Source organism: Sinohyriopsis cumingii, chromosome 6 (genome assembly GCF_028554795.1).
Source record: "Sinohyriopsis cumingii isolate HCF-2022 chromosome 6, ASM2855479v2, whole genome shotgun sequence".
Lineage (NCBI taxonomy): Eukaryota > Metazoa > Mollusca > Bivalvia > Unionida > Unionidae > Sinohyriopsis > Sinohyriopsis cumingii.
The window spans coordinates 38,527,224-38,541,460 of NC_142966.1; the positions used below are offsets into that span (position 1 = coordinate 38,527,224).

At 35.8% G+C, this 14,237-nt stretch overlaps 1 protein-coding gene across 3 annotated transcripts in view; it reads left to right on the top strand.

Annotated features, from left to right (window-relative positions):
• LOC149796741 (cytoplasmic FMR1-interacting protein 1-like) overlaps positions 1-14,237 on the top strand; it is a 190,522-nt gene that overhangs the window by 26,233 nt on the left and 150,052 nt on the right. For all 3 annotated transcript variants that reach the window (XM_089961391.1, XM_089961389.1, XM_089961390.1), the window contains 3 exons: positions 2,130-2,355; positions 7,423-7,512; positions 10,428-10,631. In XM_089961391.1, the coding sequence (XP_089817517.1) occupies positions 2,130-2,355; positions 7,423-7,512; positions 10,428-10,631 (520 nt within the window). The remainder of the gene's footprint in view (positions 1-2,129; positions 2,356-7,422; positions 7,513-10,427; positions 10,632-14,237) is intronic.

The following is a 14,237-nucleotide window of genomic DNA, read 5'->3' on the forward strand; positions in this document are numbered from 1 at the left end:
TCATTCTGATAGACATGACAATAATAGTATACAGATAATGATATCCATTCTGATAGACATGACATTTATAGTGTACACATAATGATATCCATTCTGATAGACATGACATGTATAGTATATGCATAATGATATCCATTCTGATAGGCATGACATGTAAAGTATATGCATAATGATATCCATTCTGATAGACATGACAATTATAGTATACACATAATGATATCCATTCTGATTGATATGACTTTTATAGTATACACATAATGATATCCATTCTGACTGATATGACTTTTATAGTATACACATAATGATATTCATTCTGATAGACATGACATTTATAGTATACATGTAATGGTGTCCATTCTGATAGACATGACATTTATAGTATACAGATAATGATATCCATTCTGATAGGCATGACATTTATAGTGTACACATAATGATATCCATTCTGATAGACATGACATGTAAAGTATATGCATAACGATATCCATTCTGATAGACATGACATGTAAAGTATATGCATAATGATATCCATTCTGATAGACATGACAATTATAGTATACACATAATGATATCCATTCTGATTGATATGACTTTTATAGTATACACATAATGATATCCATTCTGATTGATATGACTTTTATAGTATACACATAATGATATTCATTCTGATAGACATGACATTTATAGTATACATATAATGGTGTCCATTCTGATAGACATGACATTTATAGTATACAGATAATGATGTCCATTCTGATAGACATGACATTTATAGTATACAGATAATGATGTCCATTCTGATAGACATGACATTTATAGTGTACACATAATGATATCCATTCTGATAGACATGACATGTAAAGTATATGCATAATGATATCCATTCTTATAGACATGACATGTAAAGTATATGCATAATCATATCCATTCTGATAGACATGACAATTATAGTATACACATAATGATATCCATTCTGATTGATATGACTTTTATAGTATACACATAATGATATTCATTCTGATAGACATGACATTTATAGTATACATGTAATGGTGTCCATTCTGATAGACATGACATTTATAGTATGCACATTATGATATCCATTCTGATAGACATGACATTTATAGTATACACATAATGATATCCATTCTTATAGACATGACATTTATAGTATATGCATAATGATATCCATTCTGATAGACATGACAATTATAGGATAACAGTGATATCCTTTCTGATAGACATGATATTGATAGTATACAAATAATGATATCCATTCTGATAGACATGACATATATAGGATAACAATGATATCCTTTCTGATAGACATGATATTGATAGTATACACATAATGATATCCATTCTGATAGACATGACATATATAGGATAACAATGATATCCTTTCTGATAGACATGATATTGATAGTATACACATAATGATATCCATTCTGATAGACATGACATTTATAGTATACACGTAATGATATCCATTCTGATAGACATGACATTTATAGTATATGCATAATGATATCCATTCTGATAGACATGACAATTATAGGATAACAGTGATATCCTTTCTGATAGACATGATATTGATAGTATACACATAATGATATCCATTCTGATAGACATGACATATATAGGATAACAATGATATCCTTTCTGATAGACATGATATTGATAGTATACACATAATGATATCCATTCTGATAGACATGATATTTATAGTACACATGTAATGGTGTCTATTCTGATTGATATGACTTTTATAGTATACACATAATGATATCCATTCTGATAGACATGACATTTATAGTATACACATAATGATATCCATTCTGATAGACATGACATGTAAAGTATATGCATAATGATATCCATTCTGATAGACATGACAATTATAGTATACATGTAATGGTGTCAATTCTGATTGACTTGACTTTTATAGTATACACATAATGATATCCATTCTGATAGACATGACATTTATAGTATACACATAATGATATCCATTCTGATAGACATGAAATTTATAGTAATGTGAAATTCATATTACAGTGCATTTACTGAAAGATATTATTTTAAACTTTAAACTTTATTCATTTATTTATTTCTTATTTTTTTCTTAGGAGTGCTAATTTTATAGGGCTGATGAAGGATGCGCAAGTAACAGAGAGATCTCAGATCCTGGGCATGTTCCTTGCCAACAAGAATGAGATCAGAAGAAAGCTGAAGGTGGCCTTAATGGTGATTGACGGTTATGATGAATTGCTGGCTGACGTTATAAATATCTCTGTCAACATGTATGAGAACAAGATGTATTTGGAGCCCAGTGAGAAATACATGCTAGTAAAGGTATCAAAATAGGATTAAAATGTTTGTTTAGTATAAAATGTTTACAAAATCAGATTACTTTCATTTTCCAGGTCTATATTGTTAGTACCATTATAGTATAGTTTGGTGAAAATCATCTTTGGTTTAGTTATGCCTTTTCCTTTCCTGTAGAGCTGATTTTAAAGTGATCATATTTGTCTTAAATCTGGTTAAAAGATACTGAAAATTGAACTTGATCTACATCTTCTAAATGGTGGCAAGCCTCATACCAGATTTGGTTTCCATTATATGGTCCTTCCAAAAGTTATGGATTTTAAATGAAATTTTGCAATGGATGATATGCTTCCCTCTGTACTATGCTATAGTCTGATGTGATTGGACAGAGTGAAATGGATGTAACTTGACTTACACATAAATGCTCTCTGCCATAGGTATGTTGTGATGTGATTGGACAGAGTGAGATGGATGGACATAGGTAACAGGGATGGATGTAGATAACACTATGTGCTCCCCTCTATAAATATGGCAGATTGTAGTGGGACAGGATGAAATGGATGGGCATGGGCAACACTATATGCTCCCCTATGTAGATATGGTGGAATGTGATGAGTCAGGATGCAATGGATAGACATGGACAACACAGGGTAACACTCTATGCTCCCCTATGTAGATATGGTGGGATGTGATGAGTCAGGATGAAATGGATGGACATGGGCAACACAGGGTAACACTTTATGCTCCCCAATGTAGATATGGTGGGATGTGATGAGTCAGGATGAAATGGATGGGCATGGGCAACACAGAGTAACACTCTATGCTCCCCTATGTAGATATAGTGGGATGTGATGGGACAGGATGCAATGGATGGGCATGGGCAACACAGGGTAACACTCTATGCTCCCCTATGTAGATATAGTGGGATGTGATGAGTCAGGATGCAATGGATGGGCATGGGCAACTCAGGGTAACACTATGTTCTGCTCCTGTCATTAGATATGGCAGGAACATGACGAAAAGTTCATTGCTAATTCTTTCATCATCAGGTCAGTTCCAGCTGGTTTGTTAGTTGCAGTTTATTGTTATTAGCTGATTTCAAACTGTGGGGCTGGGAGGGTTGGTGGGGTTGATTGGAAGGTTGTACCTTCTTACAATGTGACTGCTTTATTTGGTTATAGTTATCTACAGGGTGACTGCCCTCGGTGTAATTGCCTGGATCAAGTAAATATTAACATAAAGTGTGAAACTTATAGATGGAATAAATAGAGATCTGAGCAGATATATAGAATAGAATGACACAAGCCGCCATACATGAAATTAACAATTTAATAATTTGCATAAACAACGGTGATAATTCGTTACATTAGGAAGATACACTTCTCTTTTGAAATAAATCATTCACCGAATTTCAAACACAAATATACTTATATAAATAAATGATCTGTTTTAAATGGTAGAATTGGTTCACCATAGAATCGAGTGAACAATCAAAGCCATTGCTTTGCATAACTTCATAACAGGTTATTTCCGGTTCAGTCCAACTTCACTATGGCTGTTCTTCTTGGACCTTTTGCCTCTTTCTTCTTCAAACTCTCTATTGTCTCGCCTCTTTCGGCCCTTAAATTTTGTCTGGGCAGGTATATACATAAGTATGTAGATACGTACATACATGGATAGGTAGGTACCTGGATACATCAGTGAAGCTATTTCCCCATTTTAAATAAACAGAGAAGCAACCTAAATCTTCTGTCAGATATCCTACTGGGAATTGATTGTTAATCTACTCTCATTATGTTAGATATTTTCCTATTGGAATTCAAGCAAATACCAAAGGATATCATGTGGGAAACACCCACCTTATTTAGTGTAACTAATCAGGATTAAATATATCTATCACCTTTTATAACTAGGCACCAAAAGTGTCGTCAGCCTGACTTTTAGATTTCCAAATAACTGATTCTGGACAATCTCAACTGACATTTTTTATGCAAAGATTGAAGTTAACGTTTTTTATCTCCAGTCTGTCTGATTTTAAATAAACAAAGGCTTAATTAAGAATCACTTCCTCTCACGACACAGACATTAAAAATCATTGCATTATAGCAATTTAACATGCACCTGTCCCCATAAATCTAATTAATTGTTCTCTTGCCCAAATTAATGTGCTGTTTATAGATTGACAGAAATTTGCACCCTTACACAAACAATAGATTTGCATGCACCAGGTAAATAGCTTTTTTAATTTGTTATTAATATACCATTATTTCAAGTTAGCAGTTCATTTTAGTATAATTTGTTATTAATATAGCATGAATTCATATATTTTCTTTTGATCAAGTATCAGTATTTATGGGTTTTTGAAAACATTAAATTTGTTCAGAGCTTTCATGCTTGGATTGAAACATTGGTACTGCTTTCTTCATAGATAAATCATTGTTTGCATGGGTCTTGTAAGTTGTTGTTGGCAGCAACCAAGAAATCAAACAAGGACTAAAAATGCAATATAGTTTTTGATAACGGATGAAATAAAAATACTATCTTTCTGTGCTGAACATGTTTTAGAACAGACTTTGACTATAAATTTGGAAACTTGACAGACTGTTTATCATCCCAACATGATTGCATAAAACCACATGAAATCTAAACTATCACTATCAGTCATAACATTTAGATAATGTATTTGGAAGCAAGATTTTATGGAGATATGGTCAATTTCACTGTCTTTGTGTATAAAAGTATGGCTGAGTAATTTTACATTGAATACCACATATGAGGACATTCTTGTCTTTATGTATAGAACTACAGCTGAATACTGGTACATCGGGTACCACATATGAGGACATTCTTGTCTTTGTGTATAGAAGTACAGCTGAGTACTGGTACATTGGGTGCCACATATGAGGACATTCTTGTCTTTGTGTATAGAAGTACAGCTAAGTACTGGTACATTGGGTGCCACATATGAGGACATTCTTGTCTTTGTGTATAGAAGTACAGCTGAGTACTGGTACATTGAGTGCCACATATGAGGACATTCTTGTCTTTGTGTATAGAAGTACAGCTGAGTACTGGTACATTGAGTGCCACATATGAGGACATTCTTGTCTTTGTGTATAGAAGTACAGCTGAGTACTGGTACATTGAGTGCCACATATGAGGACATTCTTGTCTTTGTGTATAGAAGTACAGCTGAATACTGGTACATTGTGTACCACATATGAGGACATTCTTGTCTTTGTGTATAGAAGTACAGCTGAGTACTGGTACATTAGGTGCCACATGTGAGGACATTCTTGTCTTTTTGTGTTTAGAAGGACAACCTAGTACCAGTATATTCTGTACCAGATATGAGGACATCCATCCATCCATCCTTCATCCATCCATCCATCCAGCCAGCCAGCCAGCCATCACCAATTGCTTGTTACTGCTATGGAGTTAATATTTCTGATTTGATTTCAGTTATTTTTGGGATTTGGGTTTATATCACCATAAAATCAGACAAATTTGATAATGAACATGACCTGTGCAAATTAATGCAGTTATCTTGCACCTGATTGGCTAAACTTGTTCCACTCAGAGGTCATATTTCTGATACAATATATGCTGATGTCACTAAACTTTCCAATGAGTTTGCTAATGCGTAAATGCAATATGTATTAATAATGTGATCTTGCATCTTATTGGATGAGCTTGTTACCATTCTGGAGGACATATTTTTGATGTGAGTTTTATAAAACTTGTAATATATGCGTAGATCACTAACATTAAAGTCTCAGATGAGTTTGATAATGAGGTGATCTTGTATCTGATTGGATGAACTTGTTACCCTCTGAGCCATATTTCTGATCCAGTTTTGATAAAAGTTGCAAAAATAAAAAGTTGGATTAATATATCATCAAGCCCTTATCATCATGCATATTAATGAGATAATCTTGCATCCAGTTGTCAGGGTTTGTCTTCTCTCTGAAGGTTATATTGCTGGTCCAGTTTTGATCAAATCTGAAAAATATGCTTACATCATTTAAGATCTCAGCTGAATTCAATAATAATGAGTGAGATCCATGCATATTATTAAGGTGATCTTGTATCTGATTGGCTGAGCTTGTTATACTTGTGAAAGTCACATTTCTGATCCAGTTTTGATCAAACTTTGAATAGAAATTCAGTGAGGTTTAAGATGAGTTCGATAATGAGTGTGATCCAGATATTAATTAGACATTTTACACCTGACTGGCTGACCTTGTTATTGCTATGGAGACCATATTTCTCATCTGATTTTTTTAAAATATGGAATATATGCTTATATTATTAAGATCTTGGGTGTGTTTGATAATAAGCAGTATCTATGCATATTAATAAGGTGTTCTTGCCTCTGATTGGCTGAGCTTACTACCCCATTGTAGGCCCTATTTCTAATTTTGATTACACTTGGAATATATACTTATGTCATCAAGATCCAGATCAAATTCAATAAAAGGTAGGTGCATGCATTTTAACAAGTTGATATTGTGTCAAATTGGTTGAGCTAGTTACCGTTCTGGAAGCCACATTTCTGTTCCAATTCAGATTTGCCTTGAAATATTGGCTTCTATCAATAATTTGGATGGGTTTGATAATCAGTGAGATCTGTGCTTATTAATAATGTAAATATTATTGATGTAATCTTGCATCTGTTTGACAGAGCCAGTTACCACTCAGGAATCCATATTTGTGATCTGATTTGATCAAATTTTAAATTGGGTGACTTTGATTATAAGCAAGTGACAGTGCATGTTAATTATGCCGTCATCTTTAAAAAGAATTTGCATTAGGATATATTAAAATGGCTAAAATCAAAATGATATAAAGTGTGGTAGATACTTTACATAGAATGTGTTTTGTATGACAGTTTAACATAAGCTTGCTTAGTAAAATGGTTATTTGTTACATAAGCCAGGTGAGTGATATCATGTTAATTGTTACATAAGCCAGGTGATTGATATCATGTTAATTGTTGCATAAGCAGGTGAGTGATATCATTACTCTTGTTTATATCAGATGCCAGTAATCCATATCTGTCTTAATCCAAAACAAATTTCTATTTTCACTCAGGTAATGGCATTCTCAATGGCACTTATTGACAAGAAGAAAACTGTGGCATTCAAGAAAATCAGCTTTTCAAAAGTTGACAGAATATTAAAGGTAATTGCTGATGTACCTGAGTCAAATCTATGAATCTTGTTATTACTGTGGCACATTTTTAAAATTTTAATTTTTTTATTAAAAAAATCATATTTTCAGTAGTATCTACATTTGCAGTTTGGGAAAGTGTCCTTTTTTTCCATAGAGGGATCATTAGAGTCTATGCTGAAGCTGAAAATTCAGGGGGGAAATGGCCCCCTTAATTTGTAAAAAGGAGAGAGTCATTTTCTAAATATAAAAGAGACTTAATGACATAAACATAAACAGACTCATGGTTGACTGGCATTAGTCTGATGGGTCTAACTCAAGTACACACAGCTGACTGGTATTAGTCTGATAGGTCTAACTCAAGTACCGGTATGCACATTTGACTGGTATTAGTCTGATGGGGCTAACTCAAGTGTTCATAGTTGACTGGCATTAATCTGATGGGGCTAACTCAAGTACACACAGTTGACTGTATTACAAGTGTATAATCACAAAATAAGTAATAGAAAAGAGTGAAAGACAGCAAGCTTTGTAAACTAAAACAAATAATTTATTTCCCTTGAATACAAAGTGAAAATGAATAAAATAACTTATGGTAATGCAAATTAAATCCCCAAATAATCCAAAAATTAAAGACACAAGTGCTAGTAATTTAAAGTCCTGAATAAAATTCAGTAAAAGTCCAGAAAAAAACACAACAGAAGTGCTACATCTTAAAGCACAAATGACCAAATCCTCACAATTACAAGATTATATAGTTCTCTACTTGACCTCAGGTCAAGTTTGGCAGTTTCTAAAAATAACATTTTCCAATGGAGAATAACCTTCTAGAATGATCCTGATGTTTACAAAATCAAAACCTTAACCTGTAAAATTCACTTAGGAAAGTCCCAAACCCTGACCCAGATAAACATTATTACTTCTTCTTTTATAATAATTCTGATATTAAGCTCATAAACATAGAGAATAATTTAGCTATGTATTAGTTGTTGACATAAAATGAAATACATACTTTTTAAAAATGTCAACCAGGTCAAGCAGATGTGAACTCAAATTTGGACAAGGTCAAGTCCAGCATAGTTACATTACAATAGCATGTAATGAAATAATTTATTTTTAAACTAACAAATAAACAATTAAATTAAATTAACATACAAACCGGCATTAGTTTGATGGGGCTACCTCAGGTACTCACAACTGATTGGTATTAGTCTGATGGGACTAACTCAAGTACTCACAGTTGACTGGTATTAGTCTGATGGGACTACCTCAGTTACTCACAGTGGACTGATGTAAGTCTGATGGGGCTAACTCAAGAACTCACAATGGACTGGTATTAGTCTGATGGAGCTACCACAAGTACTCACAATTGACAAGTATTAGTCTGATGGGGCTAACTCAAGTACTCACAGTTGACTGGTATTAGTATCATGGGGCTAACTCAAGTACTCACAGTTGACTGGTGTTAGCTTGATGGGGCTAACTCAAGTACTCAAAACTGACTGGTATTAGTCTGATGGGGCTAAGTCAGGTAATCACAGCTGACTGGTATATGTCTGATGGGGCTAACTCATGTACTCACAATTGACTGGTATACATCTAATAGGACTAACTCAAGAACTCACAGTTGACTGGTATTAGTCTGATGGGGCTACCTCAAGTACTCACAGTTGACTGGTATTAGACTGATGGGATAACTCAAGTACTCAGAGTTGACTGGTATTAGTCTGATGGCACTAATTAGACCACTCACAGTGATGGACTTGACTGCAAATTACATTGGTTGATTTTGCTAGTATTTCCATATAAGGCAAATTGCCTGCATTGGAACAGGAGAAATTCCAGAATAAGTAAAAAAATTTGAGAGCTTTAGATCAGGTATACAAATGAAAAAAGCCTATGTTGTATTCTCAACAGTTTGAAATGTTTGAAGTCAAAGCCTGGGATCATTTTTTAAGTAGACTAAAATTTGGAAATTAATCTGTGATGAATCTATTGTCTTAAACTAAGTAATAGAAAAGAGTGAAAACAAACAAGTTTTATAAAATCCAACCAAACGTTTATTTCACCAGAATACAAAGTGAAAATTTAAAATGAACTTAAGTGTTGTGAAATAAATCCCAAATGTTCCTAAAAGTCTAAATGTATAGAATTCCAAATGAATTCCAGAGGTGTTCCAAATGAATTTCAATTTTTGAAAGTTCTGATGTACCAATAGCCTAGAATGATGTTGATATGGTAACAGTTTTGATGTATCACAATGATATAATCCAAAATGTCTCTAAATAAATTCACAATAAACCCAAAATAGTGATTTAGTCCAGAATCAATTATAAGCACTTTGTAATTTCAGTGAATAATTTAAATAAAAAAAATCTTCTCAAATATTAACTAAAACACAACTAAAATCGATTCCTCTAAAGTTTGATTTTAAGACAGGAGTGAGTAATTCTGAAGTAAATACAATTTATATAAAAATCTAAGACACAATAACAGAACATGGATGAGGGCCATTTTCCAATCATATTCATAAACAACTTACTTCTAAAATATTCTCAACTCCTAAAAAGATAGACCTTGAACTCAACATCTGTAAACAAACTATTAATAAATTAAAAACAGGACAAAAGTATGTAAGTAGTCAGGTAGGCCTCTACATTCAATTACAGACCAAAGTCAACCACACAATACAAATTAAATATACATAACAAATCCTTCAGTATAAAAATCAGATATACTCAAATATTTTCAAATGGCACCTTATACAATGTGATTTCAATATACAGTTTTCCTTTTCAACTACTTTAGCTTGATTTTCTTTCACTCCATTTCATTGCTTTTAAAAATTACCATGAAAAATGCACAGGTAAATAAATTATTTGTGTCATTTTTAATTGCCAGTACATTACAATCATACCTTTTTTCAGGAAGTAGAAATAGTTCCCTTGTATGGAGACATGCAAGTTGGTATCTACAAATACATCAAGGATAGTCCTAGCTTTGACATATCCAAATGGTCCAGCAATGAATCAAGCCACCCATGCCCACAGGCCAATCTTTTAGTCAACCTTCCTGCCATCCGAGAAGATCATTTGTCTTACATTAGCCAGCTTTCCAGATATGGCATTGAGGTGAGATACTCGACAACTAATGTGCTGAACCTTTTCAACAATATCAGTGTCGTTGAGTTTTTCTGAGTGTAATCTAATATTGTAAAGTAATGTAGGTTTTTACAAGCCTACAGGTTATCTAGTTGAATGATATGTCTGATAACCACTGTCTATCCAATGCAACAGTTAGATCAGGAAACATTTTTTTTAAAAATACACAGCTGATTAAACTTTCTTTAAATGGTGTTACTCTGTGTAGTTCAGTGCTATGTGTTGATTGAGCCAACACAGGGATCCAACACAGGGGTCATTTAGAAGATTATATATTCTTTCAAGACAAAGGAAGGTGGTATGTGGAGTTCAACACACTATGCATCTAGTGTGCTAAGTTATACTTTTGCTGGGTATAGTACTATCTGAGTGTAATACAGTGTAGTATTTTGATGTAGGTTTAGTCAGCCTATTAACCATAGATTGAACCAACCTGTTCAACAAGCAAAGAGACCATTTGCCTAATATCGTTTAGCTTTCTAAACAGTCAGCAAGATCAGTAAATGCAGATATAATTTTCAGATACAGTGTAATCACCATAACACTTGCACTGGTGTAGGGTAATTTTGAGTGTAGTTTAGTGTCATGTGTTCATGAATGTTAAGCCATGTTACCTTAACAATTACACATTCAGACTTTACATGTAGATGAACTAAATCTGTTAGTCAATATACTTGACACATTTTATACAGGGATTATTTTGTAAACATTTACAGAATCAGCCATTTCAGATATTCTCTTTACTATTGATATTTGAAGAAAAAGAATATATTTGTAATTGGAACTGTTAGTTTGTCACAGAATGGCTGAATGGATGGATGGAATGCTACTTAACAAGCACCCAAAAATTAAGATGATTTAATTAGTTGATTATGAAAATAAATAACTGCAGTTAAAACATTCTTAATTATCGTCATTTCTTAAAGTTCTGAAGAGCACTTTTATGTTCCCTGATACTTCTGCAATGAACAGTTATTCACTGAATATGCACACTCCAATGTCATATTCACTGCATAGGTACACCCTCCAATGGCTCCTTTATTGTGAAGATGTGCCTTCCTGTGGCTTATCCACTGTGTAATGAATTATAGGGAACTTGTAACTGGGGTTTCCATGTCCCGACATTCTTAGGACGTCCCGGGTTTGTCCACCCTTGTGGCAGGATTCCCTGGCTAGCACAACTCCTCCCTTCAGCAGTCTCTCAAACTAGTCCTAATTAAGTGGTTCATGTGACTTAGGCTCCATTGTCCTAAGGTTTTTAGGAATGTCCCGCGTTGTCCACCCTTGTGACAGGATTATCTGGGAAGCACAATCTTTTTTCAGCAGTCTCAACCCAGGCTTACCTCTCTATGGTTGGAAGTGGCTACAAAATGAGATATGTTTTTAAATCATAGATGTGTACATTAAATTGAGTGACTTATATACAGTGCCATCGTGCTGTTTTATTCCAGTGCTCTTTTTTTGTCATGTCTTCAATTTTATCTCTCTACACTAAATGAAAACAAACCTAACATTGTATGAATGCAAGATAATGAAAATATGAAATATTTACATTGCACCTGACCTGTACAAGTAGATTACACATAAAAGCATATTATATTCAATGTACTATCATTGCATATGTGAATATGAATTACAATCGATATATTTGACAAACATCATAGTATGTAGGTTATAAACAATGACTAATACTAATAAATATGTAAGCAGTGAAAACAGTCTACTAGAATGAGTTGTAATGTCTAGGTTTTAGCTCCTGTCCATCTTATCTTGGCATCCGTCTGTCTACGGGAGACGATGGCATAGCTCCAAAGTACGCTTTTGCTTATCCTTCTTTTTAGCTCTCTTTTCAGCTTGCTTTATTCTTCTCTTTTCCTCTGCGTTTTGAACTCCCTGCCTGACAGCTAGACGCCAGCTGGAATGGTTGTTTGCACAGCTCTCCCAGTCATTGACATTGATGTTTGCTGTCTTCATATCCTTCTTGCAAACATCTTTGTAGCGCAGTTGTGGTCATCCAGTTGGTCGTGCACCTTCTGCTAACTCCCCATATAACAGGTCCTTGGGAATGCGACCTGGGTCCATTCTCTTGACATGGCCAAGCCAGCGAAGGCGCCTCTCGCTGAGTATGGAGAACATGCTGTTCATGTTGGCGCATTCTAGAACCTCTGTGTTGGGTACTTTGTCCTGCCACTGGATGTGCAGAATGCGCCGCAGACATCTCAGGTGGAAGCTGTTGAGTTTCATCTTGTGTCTTGCATAGGTGGTCCATGTTTCGCTGCTGTGGAGAAGTGAGCTGAGCATGCTCGCTTGGTAGACATGCAGTTTGGTCTTCTCTGTGAGGTTGGGGTTGTTCCAGACCCTCTGGTTAAGTCTGGCCATCACTGCTGCTGCCTTGGCAATCCTGCCGCCCACCTCAGAATCAATGGAGAGTGAGCTGGAGATGTTAGACCCGAGGTATGTGAAGTTCTCGACAACTTCCAAATTGTACCCATCAATGGAGACAGAGGGAGGGGAGTCTGTGTCCTGTGCCATGACATTCGTTTTCTTCAAACTGATGGTCAGTCCAAATTCCTTACATGCATGGGAGAGGCAGCATACCAGCTGCTGAAGTCCATCTTCCGTGTGTGATGTCAAGGCTGCATCATCGGCAAAGAGCAATTCACGGATGAGTACCTCTGTGAATTTAGTCTTAGCATGGAGACGGTCGATGTTGAACAGCTTGCCGTCAGCCCTGGTATGGATGTACACTCCCTCGCTGCAGTCCTTGAATGCGTACTGGAGAAGCATGGAGAAGAAGATGGCAAAGAGCGTCGGTGCAAGGACACAGCCTTGTTTGACTCCGCTAATGACTGGGAATGCTTCAGATGTTGCGCCATTGAAACACACTGTGCTGTGCATGTTCTCATGGAACGACATAATGACAGCAAGCAAACGTGGGGGCAGCCGATCTTCTGCAGGAGTCTGAAGAGTCCACTCTGACTAACCATGTCGAACGCCTTCGTCAGGTCTATGAAGGCAATGTAGAGGGGCATCCGCTGCTCGCGACACTTCTCCTGCAGCTGACGTAGTGAAAAGATCATGTCTACAGTTGACCTGCCGGCTCGAAATCCACACTGGGTAGACGCGGGAGGCTAGGATCTGTAAGCGCACCAAGGCAACACGGGCGAAGGCCTTTCCGACGATGCTGAGGAGGGAGATGCCCCGATAGTTGTTGCAGTCGCTACGGTCTCCTTTGTTTTTGTACTAAGTGACAATGTTGGCATCACGCATGTCCTGTGGGATGTATCCCTGTTCCCAGCAAAGGCAGAGGAGTGTGTGTAGGGGCTGGAGCAGTACTGGTTTTCCGCTCTTGAGGACTTCAGGCGGATAGCCGTCGCTTCCAGGAGCCTTCCCACAGGCAAGGCAATCGATGGCTTTTCCGAGCTCTTCCAGGGTGGGCTGTTTGTCTAACTCCTCCATGACAGGCAGGTCTGGAATGGCGTCCAGGGCGGTTCCAGTGACATTGTTTTGGGTTGCATATAGCTCGAGATAGTGCTCAACCCATCGCTGCAGTTGTTTCCCCTGGTCTGTGATGAC